This window comes from Microplitis demolitor, chromosome 1 (genome assembly GCF_026212275.2).
Source record: "Microplitis demolitor isolate Queensland-Clemson2020A chromosome 1, iyMicDemo2.1a, whole genome shotgun sequence".
NCBI classification, from domain to species: domain Eukaryota; kingdom Metazoa; phylum Arthropoda; class Insecta; order Hymenoptera; family Braconidae; genus Microplitis; species Microplitis demolitor.
In genome coordinates this window covers 2,202,117-2,224,901 of record NC_068545.1, presented here as the reverse complement: position 1 = coordinate 2,224,901, position 22,785 = coordinate 2,202,117, and the positions used below count along the sequence as shown (strand labels likewise).

Genomic DNA, 22,785 nt, shown 5'->3' with positions numbered 1-22,785 from the left:
TACCGAGGAGTGTGCAGAACGGAGTAGAGGGAATTCCCGTTTGGCCGCTCCATCGGGGTGGGATCGTGGCACTGAGGGAGGGATCCGCGGATCACGGGGTGGGATCGCAAGCGCGGGTATGGCCAAGGGGTTCGCTGGTACGCTCGTGTCGGTGAGCGAGCCGAGGGGTCAGGAGAACCCCCTACTTGTGTGTGAGTGGGGAAGTAAAAAGGCAGCGTGGCTCTGCTAGGAGAAGAGGAAGGACAGAGAGAAGGAGAATGAGAAAGAGATAAATATTAAATAAAATAAAAAGAGAACCGGCGAGTGAGTAGTCCGAGTGCCGGTGGGCTCTCGCGGTCTTTGCTTTGCTCGACAAACAATGTGTAGCACGCTATCGTACGGATTGCTTCGCTTACTCAGATCTTTCGTACTTAATTATTAATTATTAATTATAATAATTAATATATATATTTAATTATAATTTTTCAAATTTATTTTTGTGCGCATTTTGTTTGAATTTTTGCACGAATTTGATATTTTGTTAATTTATTTGTTTATTTATTTAAATTAGTGTTTGTCAGTGGGTTGTTACAAATAACGAATGCAGTTTGCCGAATTGCCGGGTGGATGGGAATTTTGTGTGTTGCACGCGTGAGGATATAAATAAATAAATAAATAAAGTTTGTTGTGTGAATGTGAATTTAGCTCGGGGGTGTGTTGCCAGAGCGTGTGTGAATGATAAATGGAGACGCGAGTGTGCGCTACCGGTAGCACGGTGTCCGGTGGTACCGAAACGCCGTCGAGAGGCGTCGCGACGCCCTCACCTGTGCCCTCACTACCCTCCTTGCCGGCTTCCACCGGGATCACCGCGACCACGTCCTCCGCGAGCGTGGGTATCGCGGCTTCCGCGGTTTTGACTTCCGCAGCTTCTATGCAAAGCTCCTCCAGTCCAGTGGTATTACCAAGTCCACCGATTGTTTCTTCTCACGCCAGCCTTCCGAAAATACTCAGCAGAAACGTCAATGGAACACGTGAGTATTTTCATTCATTTTTAAAATAATACAATAAATATATAACTCATTTCCTCTATCACCATTCGCTGCCTCCGTCTTTTACTTCAATTTTCTTTTACATAAAATCTATAAATTATTTTTTTTAAAAACTTGTTATGATTTATTATGATTTACTGTTATGTCTCCTTGCTTAGAGATTAGTTAAAAAAAAAAAAAAAACTAATAATAATAATAATAATAATAATAATAATACAAGTATATTGATGATGGTATTTTAAAGACGGTATATTAGTGTCGAGATGAAAGATAAATTTATCGAGTAGTCTTTTGGTCAGACACACAAAAGCGTGTCTTTAATGGTACGGCTATTTGTTGCTGATTTACTCAGAGTAATTTACTTGTCACTGAGACTTAACTAGCCAGGCTTACAGCCCGAGAACGAGAACGAGAACTCGAACGTGAACGTGAACTTAAACCGAGACTGTATATCTTGGACTTATCGTACCTCTTTCTCTCAACATATTATTCTTGGTTTTATTATTTTATTAAATTTTTTATCCATCCTCTTCAGTTCCTGCTCTTCCTACTGTTCTTAAACTTATTTATCCTTGTCTTAGACAAGAGAGAATTCAGTAAGCCACCAAACAACATTCACATTGACCGTTTAAAATGGATTTCTTGTCCACGAAACTCTCACCAGCTCCTCCACTGTCTTTATATCTTCCGTCGTCTCTTATATACTCGTTGTATACTAAATTCTACATGATCGAGCTCTCACTACTGTACACTAGTGAGTGTATATTGAAAAATAACAGAGTCCGTACGGAGCAAGAAAAACTGGCTCCATAAATTTTTCGGGAAAAGAAGACGAAGGAGAATTAAACGGAGCCCGATGCGATGCAAGTAAGAAACTTCTCTGGTCAAGATCATAAAACCACATATATATATATATATCAGTTATTTCGGAGAGTTAATCGTCTTTGTGCTATCAAACAAAATGCAAAAAATGTTTCTATAAATTTTTTAAATAAACTTTAATATAAAATAACTCGAAAAGGTTTTTTATCTCGGCATCATTCACCTTCTCCTTCTTGTTCTTATTTTTTTTTTGTTATTATTCTCCTTCAACTTCTCCTTAAACTCTTCATCATCTTTTATACTTTTTCTTATCGTTATTTTTTACTCCATTCTCTTTTTATACTTATTTCTGGTTACTCTTTTCTAGACCATCCACAAAAAACTATAACGACTTGGCAAAAAAATTGCTCACTTTTTCGTAAGCATTACCCAGCTCTCGGCTATTGCGAGTTTACTTTTTTGCTACATTACTTGTATGACATAGCTGAGTTCTGGCGACGTTTTGTGCCAGGGTATACAAAAAAAAAAAATATTTATATTCACAAAAAAATGTTATTTCTTAAAAAATTCCAGACATTTTTTTTTCGGTTACTCCAAAAAAAAAAAATTATGCCGCTCAAATTTACCCATTATTGTTATTATTATCATTAATAATAAAAATAAAAATATTAAAATGTCGTTAAAATATTTAATAATTCATTTTATTTGAATGCCCACGCAGCTGCGCTTTATCTTGTCTATTCTTTTATAATTTTTTCTCATCTCGTCTTTAGTCTCCAGTCTCTAGTCTCTATATATTTATTTTGGTATGTACACCAACTATTATATACAATAAAGATGTGCGTTGATTATCATGAATGTAATCAGCCGATCAAATAATTTTAAACCTGCGCAATGAAATTAAAATGTGGGTACAGTACGCGAGGGTTTTTTTGGATTTTAAATATTTGCTTACGCTATTGGTTTTTGTTGGGTTTGTTTTTTTTTTTTTTTTTATGAATAATTATATGTTGAAATGAATGAAAAAATTTCGGTCACGGTTTAGTGAAAATAATAATGATTTTATCCGGTCGTTAATATTTTTGCTTGGAATCACTGCTCGTTGCAGAGCAAGGAGATGTTGAGTTTAATTTTAATGTACACTTTAAGTTTGTACTTTTTAAATATACTTAAACTTTATTATCGCTGTTATTATTCAGTCTTTCGTTAAAATAAACTCCTTTTTGCTACTTAAATGTTTTTAAAAATCTGAGCGGGAAATTTATAAATTTAAAGATTAATTCTGAAAAATTTTAAACGAGGATTTAAAAAATTTAAATAAATTTATGGTGATACTTTTAATTGTTATTTGAAATTAAAATTACGAATAATTTAAAATTTAAAAGAATGATATAATTAATTAAGGATATTTAATAAATTATAAATTCAATTAAATTGTAAAAAGTATGAGATTTAAAAAATTAATATTTTATTCATAAGAGTAATTTATCTTTACCACAGTTATTTTTTAAATCCCAAAAGTGAAATAAATTTAAAAAAAAAAAAAAATTAATTTGTCTTTATAAATTTTTCGAAAACTTATTAAATGTCACGGGATTTTTTTTTTATATAAATAAACAATTAAAGCTGAATATAAAAAGAGATAATACAATTATAATGAAGCATAAAATCGATCTGAGAACTCAACGAATTTCCCACAGTCTCTTAAGCGCATAAATTAATTTTTTCTTACTTTCGAATGTTAATATTTTTTTTTCGAACTTTTAAATATTTTTTTCGCGCCGAATCCACCGAAAATTCCCTTCATTACAAATAAAAAAAAAAAAATAAATAAATAAATAAATAAATAGATTAAAAAATAAAAAGTTTATATTTTTATCCCAAGTCAAAGCTCAAGTAAAAATAATTACGCTGTAATAAAAACTACGTAATAACAAGCATCCATAAAAAAAGTTTAAAAAAAAAAGCCTGAGAAAAGAGAGAGGTGGGTCGTCTTTCCGACAATCCTTTTGTTTAATTTTTTTTCCTCAGTTCACTCTCAATTTTTTTAAAATCCTTTTTTTATATTTTTTTTTATCAATTCTCTTTTCTATGCCGTGAGTATACAAGACAAGACACATCTACATCCACATAAACTTATATATATGTATATATATGTAAATATATGTGTTAGACGTGCGAAAGGGTTAGAATGGGGTGCCGGAAAGTGAGAGTGAGAGAAGGAAACTCGGGTCGACACCGTCCACGCGAGGGTTTACACTCTCATCATGTGGGGACAGGTAGACTTCTTATATACATTATATATATACCTTGAGCCTTGACGCATCACTCTCCTGGATTATGTCGTTTCAAAAAAATTAGACCAAAAAAAGTACATAGTAAAAAAAGTGGTGTAATAAAAAAAGCATTTATTCCCCTTTTTGTGCGTGATCTATGCAAATGATATAGATTTTTTTTATTAATTATCCTGCACATTGTGGGAACAGTGCACGGATGATATAATGATGTAAAAAAAAAAAATGTATATATTGAGAAATAAGTTATTATATAAGTAGCGCGGGGTGATTGGTAAATGATAAATTGATAAGCAATAAAAATATAAGTGATTGTAACATGAAATTGACGATACAATCGTTTAGGATAAGATCTCTCGAATTGATACGTGTATCGAATAATATACTGGTTGTACCAGTTTTCGACGGGTTCTTTCTCTACTACTATACACTCGTTCTTTTAACAAACTGCCGAAGCATCACAGCATCCTTCACTATATTTATCATTTGTATTTGGCATTGACTGACTTCTCTACCTCTTATTCACTCTCTGTAGAAATACATCCATACACTAAAGCCTACTCATGTTGAATTGTTTTATTTTATTTTATTTTATTTTATTTTATCCTGTGTTGTTTTATTTATTTTTATACTACTTAAATCGACAGCAAATCAGCAACATATCCTGTCACCACATTATCCAGAGTATCCTGAAAGATTGATTTGTCTTTATGTCAATTGTCAATCTTTTATCTTATTCCCAATATTTTTATTTTATTAAATTAATTACATCGATCGTAAAATAAAAACCTCATCTCTTCTTTACAATAAAAAAAAAAAAAATAATAATAATAAATAATAATTTTTATCTATTTCTGTAAAATTACTAGCCGGTAAAATTTAAAAAAAAAATCCACGCCATTTTTTCGCTAGGCGTGCGTTAAAAAATTCACCCTAGATTTAAAAAAAAAAAAAGTTCAGGGTAACATTTTGAGGGTACGAACTTGGGTGTGCCCTAAAAAATAAGACATACCCACAAATGCAACCCCACTAACGATTTTCAAACCGTCATTTTAAATTTTAGCGCGCAAAGGGGTAGATTATGAGAATAATAATAATTATTACATCAAAGTCTTTTAGTTTATAAACTCGGAGGTATCTTTTGGATTGTCATTTTGTTTAATCGAGCATAGTAGGCAAAGGAGGGCAAAAAGCGTCTAGTCCGGTAGGCATACCGGGGTGGGTTTCGCGTGTGTACAAGTTAATGTACGTGGCACAGAAGAGGAGCATAGAGCATGTATATGTTGGGCTCGGGGGGAGTAGTAGCCGCGGAGTGAGTCCATCTGCCCGGTGTTTTGTGTCCGGGCGGGCGAGGCACCCGGCTGAAAAAACTCAGCTAACCCTTCCTTGATTACAATAGCCGCAAAAAGCGAAATACTAACCGCCGCGCGAACTCCTGCCCGCTCTACTCTACTCTTCTCTTCTCTTCTCTTCTCTTCTCTTCTCTTCTCTTCTCTTCTAATATAAGAAGAAACTAGACCCGTTTTTGTGTCTACAACCACTCATACTTTTCTGTCCTTTTCCTTTTTTTTTTTAAATTTTTTTATTGTATTTATAACTTTTTTCCTTTTTATTTTAAATTCTATCCGTCAAGTATCGGACAAAAGGACCTAATCTCTCTCTCCCCGAGTCCAGCCACTCCTTCCATAATTTTTCTTCACCATTTTAAAAACTAAATATAAAAAAAATATTATTATAAAACCTTTCCCGCCGGAAATTGCTAATGAATCACGGATACGCGTTAATATTCTTTTCATCAGACGTTTTGTTCTTCCCTTAATTTTTTCATTACACTAATTTTTTTATCATATAAATTAGACAATTATTCAATTAGAACCTAATTAGTTTACTATTATAGCTCAATATAATAATAACAATGGATTTAAAAAAATTTTTTGCCGCTCTCAGGTTTATAAAAAAATAATAACACGATAATTTTAAAAAACGATATTAAATTTCTATGTATAATTTTGTTGGACTTTTATCCCGAGTCAATGTCAGCTCTAATAAAAATTGTATAGAATGTAAAATGTATTGAATTTCTTTTACTAAAATTGTTGATGAGATATATTTGTATTTTTACTTAACTTTAAAGCCAGATTCTTCAAGACGATCTGGTTTTCTCGGGGGTTCATTTCTTTATATCTCCCCTTTCCATACCGCGTGCCCTCCGCGGATGTCTTTGAATGTCTTTTCTGTCTTTAGTGTCTTTTATGTGTTGAGTTTGTTGCATGCCTGAGTTTTAAACTAAAGAACTATAAACGCGCATCATCGTCATCTTACAACACATATATAAATAAATATATATATTTATATATGTATGTGTCGATGTGAGAGGCGCTTCGCATCACGTTCGTCATCATAAAAAGCACAGATCGCGCCAAAAAAGTCGTTATGTAAATTATAACTATGGACGCTTGGCCAGGTACGCATGGCAAATCTAAGCGGGAATTAAACAGAACAAGAACAAGAAATGAATTTTTAAAAATAAAAATAATAAGCCGATAAAAAAACGAAGAAAAAAAAAAAGTATTATTTATACAAAGAGGACGCGTTGGGGAGAGACTCTCTCCAGCACTGATGGGATGATGGGAACGTTCGTCAACATTTACAAAGGCATACATTAAATTCTTTTGCAAATTCTTCTTGTATAATGTGTAGTATACATAAATATATACAATATTAATTTATAATTTATTCAATTATTTTAAATATATTAAATCAAGTCTAATGGTGATTAATTAACGAATTTATCTGATAAATATTGACGGTAATTTATGTCAGTTGAGTATTTAAGACTAATTAAAGTGAAAAGATAAAAAAAAAAAAGAAAAAAAAAAAATATGGAGATGTTGAGATGAAAATTCATAGGATCAACCCTCGCGTCGATCGGGGCCTCAGTAAATAAAGTATATAGATTATTATTTAGCGAAGGAATAAATAAAAAGAGAGACGTATACAAGCGTGAGACCGGGCGAGCCGTAATAAGACCGTCGGCGAGTTTTTTTCGAGTCTCCTCATCTACCTCATCCACCTCCTCTTCATCATCTTTCTTTAGTGTAGGGCACCACTACGAGCGCAAAGATCGACCGTGTGCCGGTATTAATTTATACGCGGTACGTGTGTGCACGCGGGAGACCAACGTAAGCATAAAGAACAAGAGTAAAGAGCTAAGAAGGGACCAAGACTAAGAATAAGAAAGGATAAGAGAAGATGAGGAGATGAGGAACAAGAACCAAAGAGCAAGACCGACTGGACCGAGGAGGCCAAGCTTTTTCTTTTAGTTCCTCGAAATTTGCAAGAAACTAGTCGGACACCCTGGTTTCGCCAAAGAACTTTTTCCATCTGACGATGATGCGAACGACGACGCGCTGCTTCTACTGCTGATACTGAGGCTACTGATGCTGATGCACTCCCGCGTTTCTAATCTAACCGATGCCGACTTAACTTCTTCAGCTTTCTTTTTTACTTATTCTCTTGCCTCCTTCGGCCTCTTCTCTACATGTCATTGTCCACCTTCATATATATATATATATATATAAAACCCACGGTCTACTAATATGAGAATTTTGTAAAAAGTAATATAAATCAACGGGAGAAAGGATACTTGTATAAATCTCTTCTCGTCAATGTCAACAATTAGTTTATATATTTTTATTTTTAATTAATTCCAATTAATTTAATTAGTTGTTGATTTATTTTTAGTCGTCCAGACATCTGTCCCACAAAATGAAGCCGAGCTCCAACTTTATCGTGTTATGCAACGTGCTTCTCTTTTAGGATATTATGATACGCTTTTAGAAATGGGTAATTATCATCACCATAAATTACTTAATAATTCCTACTCATCACAATTTCATTTACTCAATGATCAACAGGTGGGGATGATGTGCAGCAGCTCTGTGATGCCGGCGAAGAAGAATTTTTAGAAATAATGGCGTTAGTCGGCATGGCAAGTAAGCCTCTGCATGTCAGAAGACTGCAAAAAGCATTGCAAGAATGGATAACTAATCCTTGTAAGTGTTAATTATTTGAAATAATAATTGCAGAGTATTAAATTAAGCAATTAATGAATTATTTCAGCATTATTTCAAACTCCAGTAGTACCGTCAAACACCGCGGCAGCTAAAAGTAGTTCTACTAGCGTACCAATAGCAGCCGCGAGCCCACGAACCCATCAAACAAATTCCTCAATATTTCCGCTTGCACAAACAAGCCCGACAACACCCTTTTCATCAACAACCCACGTGCCTCTTACACCGTTGCCTTGTAGAAGTGTCAGTCCTGTTACGCCGGTAACGACTGTCATTGCACCTGCCGCATCAACTTTTCGACACAGTCCGAGTCCTAATACACCACTTGCTTACACCGGATCTCACAGTCCTGGTGTCCTTCAAGTAAGTCATCTTTTTTACTTGCCAACTAATTAGCCAACAATTAATTAATTAATTAATTTATTTATGTATTTATTTATGAAGGTCGGAACATGCGAATCATCATGCGGAAGTGGTACGACACCGAGTCCAAGTGGTGGCGGTGGTGCACCACCAAGTCCTACCCAAGTTACACCGACATTATTGCCGTCGCAGGTGCAACGTCTTGCTGACGCAGCTGAAAGACTTGCGTGTAATCTACGACCGCTAGACCCTAAGCCCCATAATGTTAAGAAAAAAATTTGTAAAAATCTCGAGGTAGTAAATTATTATTTTATTTTAATTGTTTTTGTTAAATTTTATTTATAATTTTTTCGTTGGTTTATTTATTTAAGCAGATAGTTATGGCGATGCCGGACAACGATCCCAGGAGGATGGACGAAATAAGAAAATACGCGGCTATTTATGGGAGATTTGATTGCAAAAGAAAACCTGAAAAACCTTTGACGCTACACGAGGTATCTGTTAATGAAGCTGCTGCACAAATTTGTCGGTTTGTTCCAGCTCTGTTGACGAGACGTGACGAATTATTTCCACTAGCTAGACGCGTCGTACGCGACTCCGGTTATCATTACTCTAAAAGTCAATTGTAATTTACTTTAGTCTGTTATTTTTTAAAAGTAAATTAAAATTTTTTTATTAATGATAAATTATGTTGTAGTTTAATGACAAGACGCGGGGAAAATGGTGACGAAGAGACTGACAAAAGTAAACGACAGCATCTTGACGCAGATGCTGAGGGTGAGGACACGTCCCAGGTTAGCACGCAACGTCCACAGAAATAAAAAAAAAAAAAAAAACAAATTAAAATATTTAAAAGAAGCATTTACATGTCAATGGATAGCATGGACTAACAATTGATTGACAATTAATTAATATCACGCGTTAATTATTTACGATAATAATTAATTGCATAACACATGTAGAGCTACTAACGCACACGCTAATTTAATTTACGAAAAAAAGGTCAAGTATAGCAATATAATTTCGCGTGTGCATGAATGTTTGGTGATTTACTTAAACATGCATGGGTTGCATGGGATTTTTTTTTTTTTTTTAAATATTTCGAGTTTCGAGAATAAATAAATAAATTATTCAGAGTGGCCACAAATGGGGAATTAGAAGGTAATTTTATACAACCGGGAAATATAATGAAAATTTCAGATAATTTTTAAAAGTATCCGGAAATTTAATTGCGACAAAAATTTAAAAATCGACAAAAAAATAAAGAAGACAAATTGTAGCTTCAAGTGTCTAGTTTTCTGATCTGGTCTTTAAATTTTTTTATTATGCGCAGTCCTAGAGTAATCCTAAGAAAACCATCGAAACAAAATTTTCAAAATTCGCTCGTCTTAAAAACGGTCTAGGCTTCAATAAATTTTTTTCCATAAGATGATTAATTTAATTTTAATTACTCCAGAATGTGCAAAAAAAATCAAGACCAGATTAGAACTAGACACTTTAAGCTACAATTTGTCTTTTTTGTTTTTGTTGTACGGCCATTTTTCTTCGAGTTACAGCTGGTTAAAAATTTTAAATTATGATTTAACCATCAAATTTAATTATTAATAAACTTTACTGGAAACCGGGAAATATCAGGGAATTTAAAAATAATTTATTTGTGGGCACTCTGTAGTTGTACGAAGCATTTGAAATATTTATTTACGTTTTGGCTTAACGTTAAATACGTCTGCTTGTTGGATGGATTACCGGGTTTTCTTTGTACTGTCTGTAGCAGTCCGCTGTTCCAGGCCGAGTTGGATTTACGCTGTACCGGGTCGGATATCAACAATACGTTAAGGAGACATGTCTCATCAAGGTGACTATTTATTTTTTTTTCTTCAAATATCGTTAGTGTTGGTGTTGGTAAATTTATTGGTATGGGTATTTGTGGTGATTGTAATATATGAACTTAAAACGATAAGTATGTTTCAGTCCAGTTTGGAGGAAGAAGAGTAACAACGGTGGGTTTATTACGAATATCGAAGAAGTCAGCGACACTGACAGCCAGTTTTCCTTTTCTAATGATGAATCTTTACACGTAAGTTTTTATTATTTTACTTTAAAATTATTAACTTTAGAAAAAATATATATATTTTACTTGATTTTTATTTAGGATATTAATGAATTGGAAACCGACAATACTGATAAGGAAAGTGATTTTAATTTAAAAGTGAGTAATTTTTTATTTTATAATAAAGTTATCGGATTTTTATTTCTATAAATAGAAACGTTTAAAAATTTTTAGATAATATCGCTGACGTCATGCTGAATTTTTTACGTTAAATATATTATTGATATTTGATGAGCTAGCTAATGAGCTTTGAAAATAAATTTCTGTTTGTTGCATAGAAAAAAAACTAGGCGCGGCAACAGAACACAGTCCCGTGGAATCAACAGGATAAGAAACAATTCCTTTCAGTATAATAAGGTTTCAAAATTCGGAAAAAAAAAATTTAGTTTAGAAAACAAATTCATGATACTGAAGTTAGCTCACGTCTAACAATTTTTAAATTATTTTCCAAATGATAAATTATAAAAAAAATGAATATTTTAAAAAATTGCACTTATAGTTCTTTAAATTTTCTACAAGTGCATATTTTTATTTTTTTTTTTATTTTTGTGATTGATTTGTTAAAAAAAAAAAATAAGAAAATTAGTGATTGACTGTTAACTTCAGGATTATAAAAAATTCAAATTTTGAAAAAAAAATTTCTTTATCACTATAAGAAACAAACAACTTTTATCCTGTTGCTTCGCAGAAAAAGTCCTGTTTCATAGAATTGTATCCTGCGGCTTACCACAGGATTTCGTCCTGTTGCAGTGCCTGTTTATTTTTTTCGTGTAAGAAAATTAATGATTTTTTTTTTTTTTTTTTAGGTAATTGCTTCGCGAGGAGACAATATTATTGCTGTTGCAAATCCAGCATTAATGGAGTGCAATCATCCAACAATAAAAAAAGAACCCGAAGACGAGAAGTCAATATTGTGATACTAGAATTTATAAAATACTCCAAGGATTCTCTATCATTTAAAATTATTTTTCTCTATTCTAGCTATAAAACAATCAAAATTAAAAAAAATTTTTTTTTTCAAGCTAAAGTAACCCTAGTTAATTATTGTTAAAGAAAATTTAATTAATAAGATGTGGTGGTTGTGGGTGGTCGCCTTGTGCGCATTCACCATAATGATTGCCATGGTTGTGGCAATTATCGAGTACTTTGTCCTGAACCATCAACTCTCCGAGTTGGTGTAAATTTGTCACTTAATTGAGGAAAAGAAAAAAAAATTGACTGTAGTGAAATGAGTAACTATTGTGTTGAGTTTAAAATAAAAATTGACAATGTAGGGCCAAGCAATATGTAAATATACTGAAAAAAATTGTTTTTGTTCAATCATTGTGTCGCTATTAAAAAATTATTATTGTTTTTTTGTTTATTACTGAAGAAATGTCTTCCAAATAATTTATTATGCCTTAAAAATTATTTCGCCATTTTTCGTCATTAATAAAATTTTTATTTCTGTCTAATTTTACTGTTTTTATATTTCAGATAAAAATTCCTTTGATCCTTTAAGAGATAAAAGTAATTTATCATAAAAATGATTTAGTTTCCTATTTTAGTATAAGTTATGTAAAAGTGCATTCGGAAATGCTCTAGTTCTAATTCTCGCTATATGGCAACACTTGGCTAGAGCCAGAGCTAACAGACTACAAAATATACTCGAAATTTTTAATTTTGATCAATTATTGTTATCACTTGCGTGGCAAATTGAAATATTTGAGGAATAAATTATTAAAAACTGGAAAAAAATTCGAAATCGTACGTCAAAATAAAATAGCGGAAGAATATCATAGAAAAATATATAAAATAATAATAAAAAAAACACTTGAGTGTTTGAACAAACCTTGGCGGGGAAATAATATGCAGAAGGGTGTCCTAATACACTTGGAGATTTGAATTAAATTGCTCCAAGTGTATTGCAGCTAAAAAACGTCACTTAACTGCTATTTCCCTACCAGACGATGCCAGATGATTTGGATCAGGAACTTGGAAGTTGTCAGCATCAGCATCAACCATCAGCAACACTTCACACTAGCACTGGACACTTCATACTTAACGACACCACAGACACTTTGCACAATTTACATTTTAGAAACACTGCACAATTTATTTAAACAATAACTATGAGCAATTAATTTTATGAATAATTACTCGACATAACTGCAATACTGCGTTTTAATTCAAATGTAAAGAACGATCTGGACTACTGCTGCCATTTTGATGATACTGACTGCCGCTATAGAACCGTCAGTTGATATAAAGCAATCGATTTTGCGATTCATCAACCGCCCCCACTCTAGCAAAAGTTTGAACGTCGACTACAGCGACGCGTAGTAGCGACAACTTGACCCGATATTTCAAAATTGAAATTTAATTATTTTCTTAAAAATTATTTGTGTCGATAATTATATTAATTAAAGTGCATTTGAAAATGCTCTAGCTCTAACTCTCACTATATGGCCACGCTTGGCTAGAGCTAGAGCTCAAGCATTTCCGAATGCATCCATGATTTAAAAAATAATTTGAATAAATTTTTTCAAGATGGCGGCATAGAAAAATGTGAAAAAAAAAAAATTATTTTTGCACTAATCGCTTGATAAAAAAAATTGAAAATTATACACTAATGATCACTGATAACTTTTGAACACATTTTTTTATAAATAATAATTGATAAAAGTCACTTACACTGATTGTAAATTCATGTAACGAACGACAACGACCACCGATAGCCGAACAATGGAAAAGATGCAGCCAAGTATTTAAGTTATTTTTTTTACTATTTAAGTCTCGAGTCCCGATTAAATTATTATCACTAAATGACCTATGGATGGTAAAGAGTATTTAAAGACACGAGTTATAATTTATGTAAACGAAAGAACCGTAAATTTTAATTATTTATTCACGAGCTACAAAGAGTTCGAATTACTGAGACGGCGGCAAAATGAAGTTAGATACAAAACAGTTGCGTAGTTGTGGCGTCAGTTGGAAACGACCTGCGCAGTACTGATAAAATTCGCTTGCGCGTGCGCCTTGAGCTTCTTTCCAAGTATTTGGGACTAGTCTCCCGCTGAATCAAGCGTTTCGGCGTCGTTCTCATTTAAACTCGTTAAAATAATTCATTTAACTATCGTGTCACTTTATTATAAATCTAATATTACTTTTAAATTATTATTTCTGTAATGAGGAATATTTTAAAATATTTAGTTGTGTGTTCGTGAGTGTGAGTTATTGAATAAATGAAATTCAGTGCCGCGTCACTGCATTCGGCGTTCAAATTTTTGCTAGAGTGGGGGCGGTTGATGAATCGCAAAGTCGATTGCTTTATGTCAACTGACGGTTCTATAGCGGCAGTCAGTATCATCAAAATGGCAGCAGTAGTCCAGATCGTTCTTTACATTTGAATTAAAACGCAGTGTTGCAGTTATGTCGTGTAATTATTCATAAAATTAATTGCTCATAGTTATTGTTTAAATAAATTGTGCAGTGTTTCTAAAATGTAAATTGTGCAAAGTGTCTGTGGTGTCGTTAAGTATGAAGTGTCCAGTGCTAGTGTGAAGTGTTCCTGATGGTTGATGCTGATGCTGACAACTTCCAAGTTCCTGAGCAAAATCATCTGGCATCGTCTGGTAGGGAAATAGCAGTTAAGTGACGTTTTTTAGCTGCAATACACTTGGAGCAATTTAATTCAAATCTCCAAGTGTATTAGGACACCTTTCTGCGTATTATTTCCCCGCCAAGGTTTGTTCAAACACTCAAGTGTTTTTTTTTATTATTATTTTATATATTTTTCTATGATATTCTTCCGCTTCTTTATTTTGACGTACGATTTATAATTTTTTTCCAATTTTTAATAATTTATTCTCCAATATTTAAATTTACCGAGCAAGTAATGAGAATCATTAATATAAAAAAAAATTTCCAATATAATTTTTAGTAGTCTAGGTGCATTCGGAAATGCTCTAGCTCTAAATTGTGGAGTGTTCGTAAAATATTAATTGTGCAAAGTGTCTGTGGTGTCTTAAGTGATAAATGTTCAGTGCTAGTGCTAATGTAAAGTGATGCTTCAGTAAGCTATCATCAGTTTTATTTCTCATCACCAGACTGCGTGACGATTGGTCAGCTCCCAAAAGCCACTTTTTCTATTTAAATGGCGGGAAAAAATATTCGCAGCAACCGCAACTGCGCGCTGTTCAATTTAACCTAAAATTTGAATCATCAAACACTCAGTTTATTAAATTTTTTTCATACCCAATAAATACATAAGTAAGTAAGTAAATTTGTTTAATAAATTAACACCATGGGTATTTTAGGCTTATCAAAAGTAATCGCTGATATCGCGCCTAGTGCGATAAAAGAAAACGAATTAAAAAATTATTTCGGTAAGTTAACCCCCACATCTAGCCGCTTGTCATTGAAAATTAAAAATTTCTGATGAATTTAATTTAAAAAAATTGAATTATAGGTCGCAAGGTAGCTATAGATGCATCCATGTGTCTGTACCAGTTCCTGATAGCAGTGAGAAGTGAAGGAGCGCAGTTGACATCAGCTGATGGGGAGACTACCAGTCACTTGATGGGAATGTTCTACAGAACCATCAGGCTCGTTGACAATGGAGTAAAGCCCCTGTATGTTTTCGATGGTAAGCCGCCTAATTTGAAAGGTGGAGAACTTGTTAAGCGTGCGGAGAAACGGGAGGAAGCTCAGAAAGCTCTTGAAGCTGCTGAGGAAGCTGGTAATGTTGAAGATATCGATAGATTCAACAGGCGGCTGGTCAAAGTTACCACAGCCCATGCTGAGGAAGCCAAGCAGCTTCTGACTTTGATGGGAATCCCCCATGTCACTGCAAGTATTTTAGTTTATTTATTTGGTAATAAATTAGTCTAGTGATTATTCATTGATGTCTTTTATTATTCAGGCTCCATGTGAAGCTGAAGCCCAGTGTGCCGAGTTAGTAAAGTCGGGCAAAGTATACGCAACAGCAACTGAAGATATGGATGCTCTGACATTTGGTAGCAACATTTTGTTACGTCGGTTGACTTTCTCTGAAGCCAGGAAAATGCCTGTTCAGGAAATTCACCTCGACAGAGTCCTCGCGGATATGGAGTTGAACAAAGAAGAGTTCACTGACTTATGTATCATGCTGGGATGTGACTACACAGGAAGCATAAAAGGTATTGGTCCTAAAAGAGCAGTCGAGCTGATAAAAACCCATCGTTCGTTAGAAAAAATACTTGAAAACATTGATACCAAAAAGTATCCAGTACCTGAAAACTGGAACTACAAGGAAGCGAGAGAATTATTTTTAAATCCGGAAATTACCAAGGCCGAGGATCTTGATTTCAAGTGGAGCGAACCTGACGTAGAAGGTCTTGTTAAGTTTATGTGCGGAGACAAGCAGTTTGCTGAAGACAGAATCAGGAATGGATGCAAGAAACTCATGAAAGCCAAAGGAGCGTCCACTCAGGGACGACTGGACTCCTTCTTCACAATAATTCCCAGCACGACTCCTTCTAAGCGCAAGGTAATTGATTATTATTATTTAAATAATTCGTTCAATTAACAGTCAATTGATTAATTTTTTTAGGCGGAAGAGAAAAAGGGTCCAGCAAAAAGAGGTAGAGGTGCTGGAGGCAGTAAATTCCGCGGTAAACCTAAATAATTATTTTAAAAAGTCCAATCGCATTCCTTATTTAATTTTTTGTACCGAATTATTCATTATGACTTTTTGTTTTTTCAAATTTAAATTAATTATTTAAATAAAATAAATAAATAATAATAATCATGATGGATTTATTCCGTAAAATAAATTTTCAAAATTTACAATAGACGCAGTAACAACATCCCTTAGAATAATCGCGAGCAAAACCAATCGCGACTCAATTAAATGTGGACGACTGTACATATGGATTGAGTTGAATGATCAGTACAAACATGATCCGCTTGATAATTAATTTTACAATAATAAATATATAATAATAATTATAATAATAGTATCAACGGGACTTGACAGTCATCTAAACTTGATAATGGTACTACCGATGGCATCTGGATCCATCACATGTTGCAACGCCTGCTCGATATGATTAGGCCTGAAGGCAGCGCCCACGACGCTCTGCAACTGATCCGCGTCCACGAGCTCCCGCAAGATTTCGAGATAACTTGACTTTATTTTGCCGCCCTCGTTCCACTGATTTATGCTGCGTCCAAACATGTATTGTACTAATAATTTAATCCTCACGCATCCCGCGAACAGGCTTCCTGATACGAACCCGAATGAGTCAGAGGCCAAATACTCCGGGACTGTGGACACGAACGATCCGTGGGGCGTCAGGTATTTTTTTAGAAGCCGGTACTCTACTGGACGATCTTCGGTACAAAATATTGCCTGATATCTGCAAAAAAATGTCTTATTAATTATCAATTATTCATTGGAATTTATGATAATTATGATAACATTCATACTTTTCATGAAGTTCTAGTTCTTTATAAATATCACAGTTATTTAGTGGGATGATATCATCAGCACCAAGTGCTTTTATAACTTTTGCCGACTCTAATTTGCAAATAACTGTTACATGTCCGCCCCATAATTTAATCAATTGAATTAAAATGCATCCTACGGGCGTTGTCCCTCCGTAAATTAATATTCTGTAATTTAAATTTAATTATTAATAATGAAAGTGACCAAAGTATTGACAGGATACTTTATTTTTAAAAAAGTATTAAAGTAACCGTTTGTCTTTAGCATTTCCCTCTTCAATAGCAGACTCATTGACCAGAGCATCCCAAGCGATGCACCCGCTGTAAGGTAAGCAAGCGGAAGCTTCGAAAGTTATCAGTTTAGGCTTCTTGGCTACTTGATTCTCAGTCACCACAAGATACTCAGCCATGGTGCCGGGCGCCCACGAGGGAATCGCCAAAAATACCTCGTCGCCCACGTCAAAACCGACGACACTTTGTCCAATTTCGACAACTATTCCCGCGCAGTCTCGTCCCAGTATTACCGGCAGCTCTTTCTGTTGCTAAATTCAAATTATAGACTAGAATTTTAATTATTAATGTCATTCTATCCGTAATTGTTGGGCACTTACCCCAGAGTTTAGTATTCTACGGTAGGCTTTTGAATATCCTGAGCATATTTTAGCGTCAACGACATTTACTGAGGCCGCTTTTACTTGAATTAACAGTTCGTTTGATCGTTGAAGCGAGGGTACTTCTGCGTCATCAATTAACGATACTCCCTAATATCAATTATTTATTTTAATGGCCATCAAAATTATATCACAGTAGCATTGTCTTAAGCAAGTTACTTGACGAATGTCCGTCAGCAAGTTTCTTACGATAGATTTAAACAAGACTTGAAGAAAATGGATTTTGTAAGAATACTTTCTTAAAATGACTAATTCGCAGAGAATATTCATTGATTTGAAAAAAATTTCACTGATTCATTTTAAGAGAGTACTGATCATAGATTTCATGAAGTCTTGCTTTAAATTTTTCTTAGACATACGGAAATCTGTAGAAAGTCTGCAGCAATTCTTGACTAATATATCATCTACACATCAATGTTAGGTCAGAGTTGCTTAAGATATCGGATTTCTTTTTCTCCGAATTACTCCAAGTTCTAAGAGTGGTCATGTCCAGGTATCTTGAGCAAGTCTGAGCTAATAGATCTTCAGAAAGTATCTTGACTTGAGCCGATTTACTCAAAGTATCTTACAAAAAATTTTGAATTTGCTGAAGACTGAAGCTACAGATTTACGAAAGACTTGCGTAAAAAATTCTACTAGGGTTTAAATTAACAATTAGTTATTAGTTATCATATACCTCTATCCCCATATAGTGATGGCATATTATCGCTTTCATATAATGAATACGTTTGACATTTTGTTTCCAGTTTAGCCCGACGTTATAGCCGATAAAAATACCCATTGCCAGTCCTATTGTACAAAAAGCTACATCTCTCTTCGAGACTAAAAATAATAATAAAGTTGATTAGTATATCCCAAAACGTCCGAATTTATGACGACATAAATATGTATTACCTTCGCCAGAATGTAAACTTCCTAAATGTTTATAAAAATCGCGGAAATTAATCCGCGCATGATAGTAACCAAAGTGGATATTATTGTGGGCTTTTTGGTACCAAGATGCCATAAATGAGCCCAGATCCTTTACGTGCTGGCTGTAGTGGTCGTTGGAAATACTTTGCAACATTCGTTGGCACTCGGTTAACCAGGACAGCAACAGCTGATAGGCATGTTGTGCTATCGAAGCTGTTTCGATCTTAAAAATAAATCATCAGAATAGATAAATAAATAAATAATTTATTTATTTATTTAGTGAGCAGAAGTTTATTTACGAAATTACCTGGAGGGCCTCGAGGTTGCTGGAGAGTCGAAACAAAATTTCGTCCATGTTCGATCGTGTGGTGGATAAAAAAAGATGGATTTAAATAAAACTATTCGGACATTATCGCTGTCCGAGGTGCACTTTTGAGGGAAGTAAACTAGTCTGTGCAGATGTTGATCTGGAAAAACGGCACAATGTTTATAAATAACTTATTAACACATGAGTTAGAAATATACATGATTTATTTTATGATTCAGCTTTAGATACCTGGGTAACATGGTCTGCACTTTGAAGGTACTCGAGATAGTTTTTATTATTTTCGCAGCCTTGACAACTTTTGTGATGGTGTTATTGTTGGATACCTGGTCCAAGTGTAACTCTTGCAGGTTATTCTTTCGTCTCCATCATCTCCAATGGGAAACTTGTTTAGTTTTACTTGTGACGTAAGTTTCTTATTGTTAGGAGATAAAGTCACGTGGTTGCGAAATTCGGCGGTAGTTTATGCAGAAAATTTAATTACTGGGCTGTGAGACTGACAGTGGGGTAAACATTTGTTCCTAGATGATGCAACTCCTGGTGACTGATTTTTAATCGGCAGTTGATATTCAAACACTGGTGGTAGGAGTTGATGTTTGTTTGGTTGTTTTATAGAGGGCAGCACCGCGAGTTGTTTTAGTCAATCATTTTATATGTTGTATATTTTTCATTGGTGATATTTCTGTTAATTATTATTAATTTGTGTTTATTATTTTATTGGGGATTAAGTTGTCAGGGAATTCCAATATTTAAAAAAAGCGCGGAGCTGGTCTAATTTACTCATTTCAAAAATTTTTAAGTTGACAATTGTCAGCTACATTCAGACTCATGGTGCGCATGCGTGACAGTCATTTTAAATCCTGGTCGATTGTTGCGAGTGATTGTTTTGTTTGGATTTTATTTGTAAGTATTGATCGTTAATTAATATTTATAATTCACATTTAATTATTTAGTGAGGTTAGGAAATTATTTTGAATATAAAAATACGCGCGAATATGGAAAAATTCTAACTTTTGATTCTTTCAATAGTAGAAAAAAATTTAAAAGATCTTGAGAAAAAATTTTCTTTAAAGTTTGATGAGGGAGAATGACTGTCTGTGTTTTCATTGGAAATGGCTCGTAACTTTTTCTCTGTTGGAGATAATTCCTCATAATACTAACGTTTTTTGTTTGTTATGGTGTCCTCTAATAGGAAAAGCCCAAAAAAGTCCTGAGAAAAATTGTACATTCAAGTTGTGATGGCGCAAAGGACGAGAGAGGATCAGGGAAGATGCCAGTTCATGAATAATTTCGGAAAGTGGACCGTAACTTTTTTTCTGTTGAGGGTAACTTCTCATAATATTGACGTTTTTTGTTCATTTTGAAGCTCTCTAGAAGAAAAAAACTAAGAAACTCTATAAAGAATTTTATTTTCTTTGTAATCGGCGTCGGGCAGATGACACTCTACGTATTTTCATTAAAAGTGGCCTGTAACTTTTTTTCTGTTGGAGATAATTCACATAACATGAACGTTTTTTTTTTATTATGGTGTCTTCTAGTAGGAAAAATCTCAAAAAGTCCAGAAAAAAATTTTATTTTTGACTTATGGTCCATATGAGGATAAATGAAGATGAATGAGGATGCCTCTGTCTGTGTTTTGATCGAAACTGACCCGTAACTTTTTTTCTGTTGAGGATAACTTCACTTAATATAAACGTTTTTCGTTTATTATGATGTCTCCTTCACGGAGAAAAAAAATTGGTATTTTTTTCTACATTCATATAGGATATTCCTACGTCGCCATAGTAAAAATCCCTCTGTGAACATACAAATGTTAAAACATCTCGAAATGTCCTAGCCAACATTTGAAAAATACATTCTTAATGCCTCCGTGTAGTTTGGAAAAAGAGAAATTGATAAAAAAAAAGATTAATTTGTGGGCGGAAAAATTTAGAGCTTGACCAGAACCTTTTAATTGAAGCCAAAGTGATTTTTTTTTGAGTTTACTATAAAAAAAAAATAATAATAATAATAGTTGTAAAGAAGTAGTTATTGATTTTTTATAAATAACAAATATATATTTTTCAGAACTTGAAATTTTTCGCAATGGCGGTTATCTGGAGCTATGGATTTTTTTGTGCATTGTTTATTTTTTATCCATTATGTTCGAAATATTTCGTCAGCGAATTCACGTGGCAGAAGCAAAGCACTGGATTATGAGAAAAAAAATTGTATCTCCATGATGGTGAGTAATCCAACGTCATTTTAATAATAAAAAAATTTTTTAGTGATAAAAAATTCGTGGAATTTGTCGTCGGTAACTCGTTACGAATCGGCGAGTCGCACAGTTCGTTCATCCGTTATCGAGACAAACATGTCGTGGTATCCGAGTAATCAGTGGATTGCACGTTACCCAAGCGTGTACGTATAATATATATGTATATATGTATATAGAGAGAGAGAAAGCATAAGTGTTGAAGGGATGTATTTCGCTGGGGATTGAAGCAGAAAGGGGAAGTAGACTTGGGTGACTGGGGTTGGGCGGTAGCCACAAGTGTCTGCCCGAGCGCCCTCTCTCATTAATTCTCCACCCTTGTTGCTTGTTAAGGAAGAGGGTGGCCGAGCAGTACTGTTCTCTATACTACTCGTCGTCAGGGTAAGAGACGAAGATGGAGACAGAGAGGGAAAAGAGAAAAAGGAATAGGAAGAGGAAGAAGAAGAAGAAGAAGAGGAAAAGGTAGTGAATATCACCCTCGGTGACTAGTCCCGTGTATAACAGCCGAGCTCAGTATGTACTGGGCTGACGACAGAAACGCTCTTTGGAGTGGTACGTGAGTAAAAGGAAAGTGCGTGGATGAGAGGGCGCGAGGAAAAAAGTTGACGGGGACAGAGTGAAGAGATACTGAGAACAAACGAGCGCCAGGACTTGGCTCTTAGCTCTTGCGCGAACTCTTGAGTCTTTCGTTGCAGATCAGAGTGGAGAGACAGGGACAGAAGGGGAGATGGAGATGGAGATGGAGATGGAGATGGAGAGGGATTAAAAATAAAAGAGAATAAGCCAAGCCCAAAAAAATAAGACCTACATAAGAGGGGGATGATGAGCAAGATTGAGTCTGTAGATCTAGATGTATTATGTATGTAGACCGGCAGTCGGCTGTCAAAGAGGGGACTGATGATGAAGACGATGATGAGGGAATGGGACGCGGTTGCGTCAATGACAACACAAGTTCGAACGTCAATGACAAGTCGTCAGCTTCAGCACGTGTCTATAAACGGAGTTGCAGTTCGAAACCGTCTCTCAAGTAGTCCACTCATACTTTCGATCACCGCATGACCGCAGTTCAATTTAACGCCCAATAATTGTATAGAACATTGCTCTATTATAATGAGTATAATAATAATAGTTGTTATTATTGTTAGTACAACTATTGGCACAGCGTATGGCGAATGAATGACACGCAGGAGCGGGTGAATAAAATCAAATGAATAAATTAATGGAATTGAATAGTAATAAGGGCGATCTGATAATAAATCAAGTGAAAATTGGAAGTAATTTATGACATCGATATCTCTCGTGTGGAGGCGTTATCTTTCCCTCACGCTTCCTCGCTTTTCTACAGCACTCTCACCGACTAGACGACGTGAGCCCGTGTCCTCACGTTTCATAACTCTCTTTCTCTCTCTCTGACTCTCTTCTTTGCTGTTTTTTGCTCATATATATTTTTTTTCTTCGTGCTTCG

At 34.4% G+C, this 22,785-nt stretch overlaps 4 protein-coding genes across 11 annotated transcripts in view; 3 read left to right on the top strand and 1 right to left on the bottom strand.

Annotated features, from left to right (window-relative positions):
• The first annotated feature begins 381 nt into the window (after positions 1–381).
• On the top strand, positions 382–12,101 carry LOC103568811 (NGFI-A-binding protein homolog). 7 transcript variants are annotated; one of them, XM_053737349.1, is made up of 11 exons: positions 382–1,010; positions 7,889–7,990; positions 8,062–8,199; positions 8,267–8,580; positions 8,662–8,874; positions 8,955–9,205; positions 9,278–9,374; positions 10,368–10,435; positions 10,552–10,657; positions 10,733–10,789; positions 11,497–12,101. In XM_053737349.1, the coding sequence occupies exons 1-11, from the start codon at positions 722–724 to the stop codon at positions 11,605–11,607; spliced, it is 1,746 nt and encodes a 581-aa protein (XP_053593324.1). In that variant the 5' UTR covers positions 382–721; the 3' UTR covers positions 11,608–12,101. The 7 variants fall into 7 exon arrangements, with proteins under 7 accessions (XP_053593324.1, XP_053593320.1, XP_053593329.1 ...); XM_053737345.1 differs by having other exon boundaries at positions 8,952–9,205; XM_053737354.1 differs by having other exon boundaries at positions 8,952–9,205; positions 10,352–10,435; positions 10,557–10,657; positions 11,497–11,578.
• Positions 12,102–14,839: 2,738 nt separating this feature from the next.
• LOC103568854 (flap endonuclease 1) lies at positions 14,840–16,451 on the top strand. The gene is made up of 4 exons (XM_008545859.2): positions 14,840–15,057; positions 15,141–15,520; positions 15,594–16,199; positions 16,263–16,451. The coding sequence occupies exons 1-4, from the start codon at positions 14,976–14,978 to the stop codon at positions 16,335–16,337; spliced, it is 1,143 nt and encodes a 380-aa protein (XP_008544081.1). The 5' UTR covers positions 14,840–14,975; the 3' UTR covers positions 16,338–16,451.
• LOC103568840 (reticulon-4-interacting protein 1 homolog, mitochondrial) lies at positions 16,449–19,616 on the bottom strand. 2 transcript variants are annotated; one of them, XM_008545847.2, is made up of 8 exons: positions 19,298–19,616; positions 19,049–19,208; positions 18,724–18,964; positions 18,506–18,651; positions 17,770–17,919; positions 17,411–17,694; positions 17,141–17,326; positions 16,449–17,070 (listed from the first exon to the last, which is right to left on the bottom strand). In XM_008545847.2, the coding sequence occupies exons 2-8, from the start codon at positions 19,094–19,096 to the stop codon at positions 16,689–16,691; spliced, it is 1,437 nt and encodes a 478-aa protein (XP_008544069.1). In that variant the 5' UTR covers positions 19,097–19,208; positions 19,298–19,616; the 3' UTR covers positions 16,449–16,688. The 2 variants fall into 2 exon arrangements, with proteins under 2 accessions (XP_008544069.1, XP_008544061.1); XM_008545839.2 differs by having other exon boundaries at positions 17,411–17,700; positions 19,298–19,615.
• A 1,587-nt stretch (positions 19,617–21,203) lies between these two features.
• Positions 21,204–22,785, top strand: part of LOC103568830 (hybrid signal transduction histidine kinase I) — a 49,101-nt gene continuing 47,519 nt past the window's right edge. The window contains exon 1 of the mRNA XM_053741933.1: positions 21,204–21,290. The gene's annotated coding sequence lies outside the window, so the exon portion shown is untranslated. The remainder of the gene's footprint in view (positions 21,291–22,785) is intronic.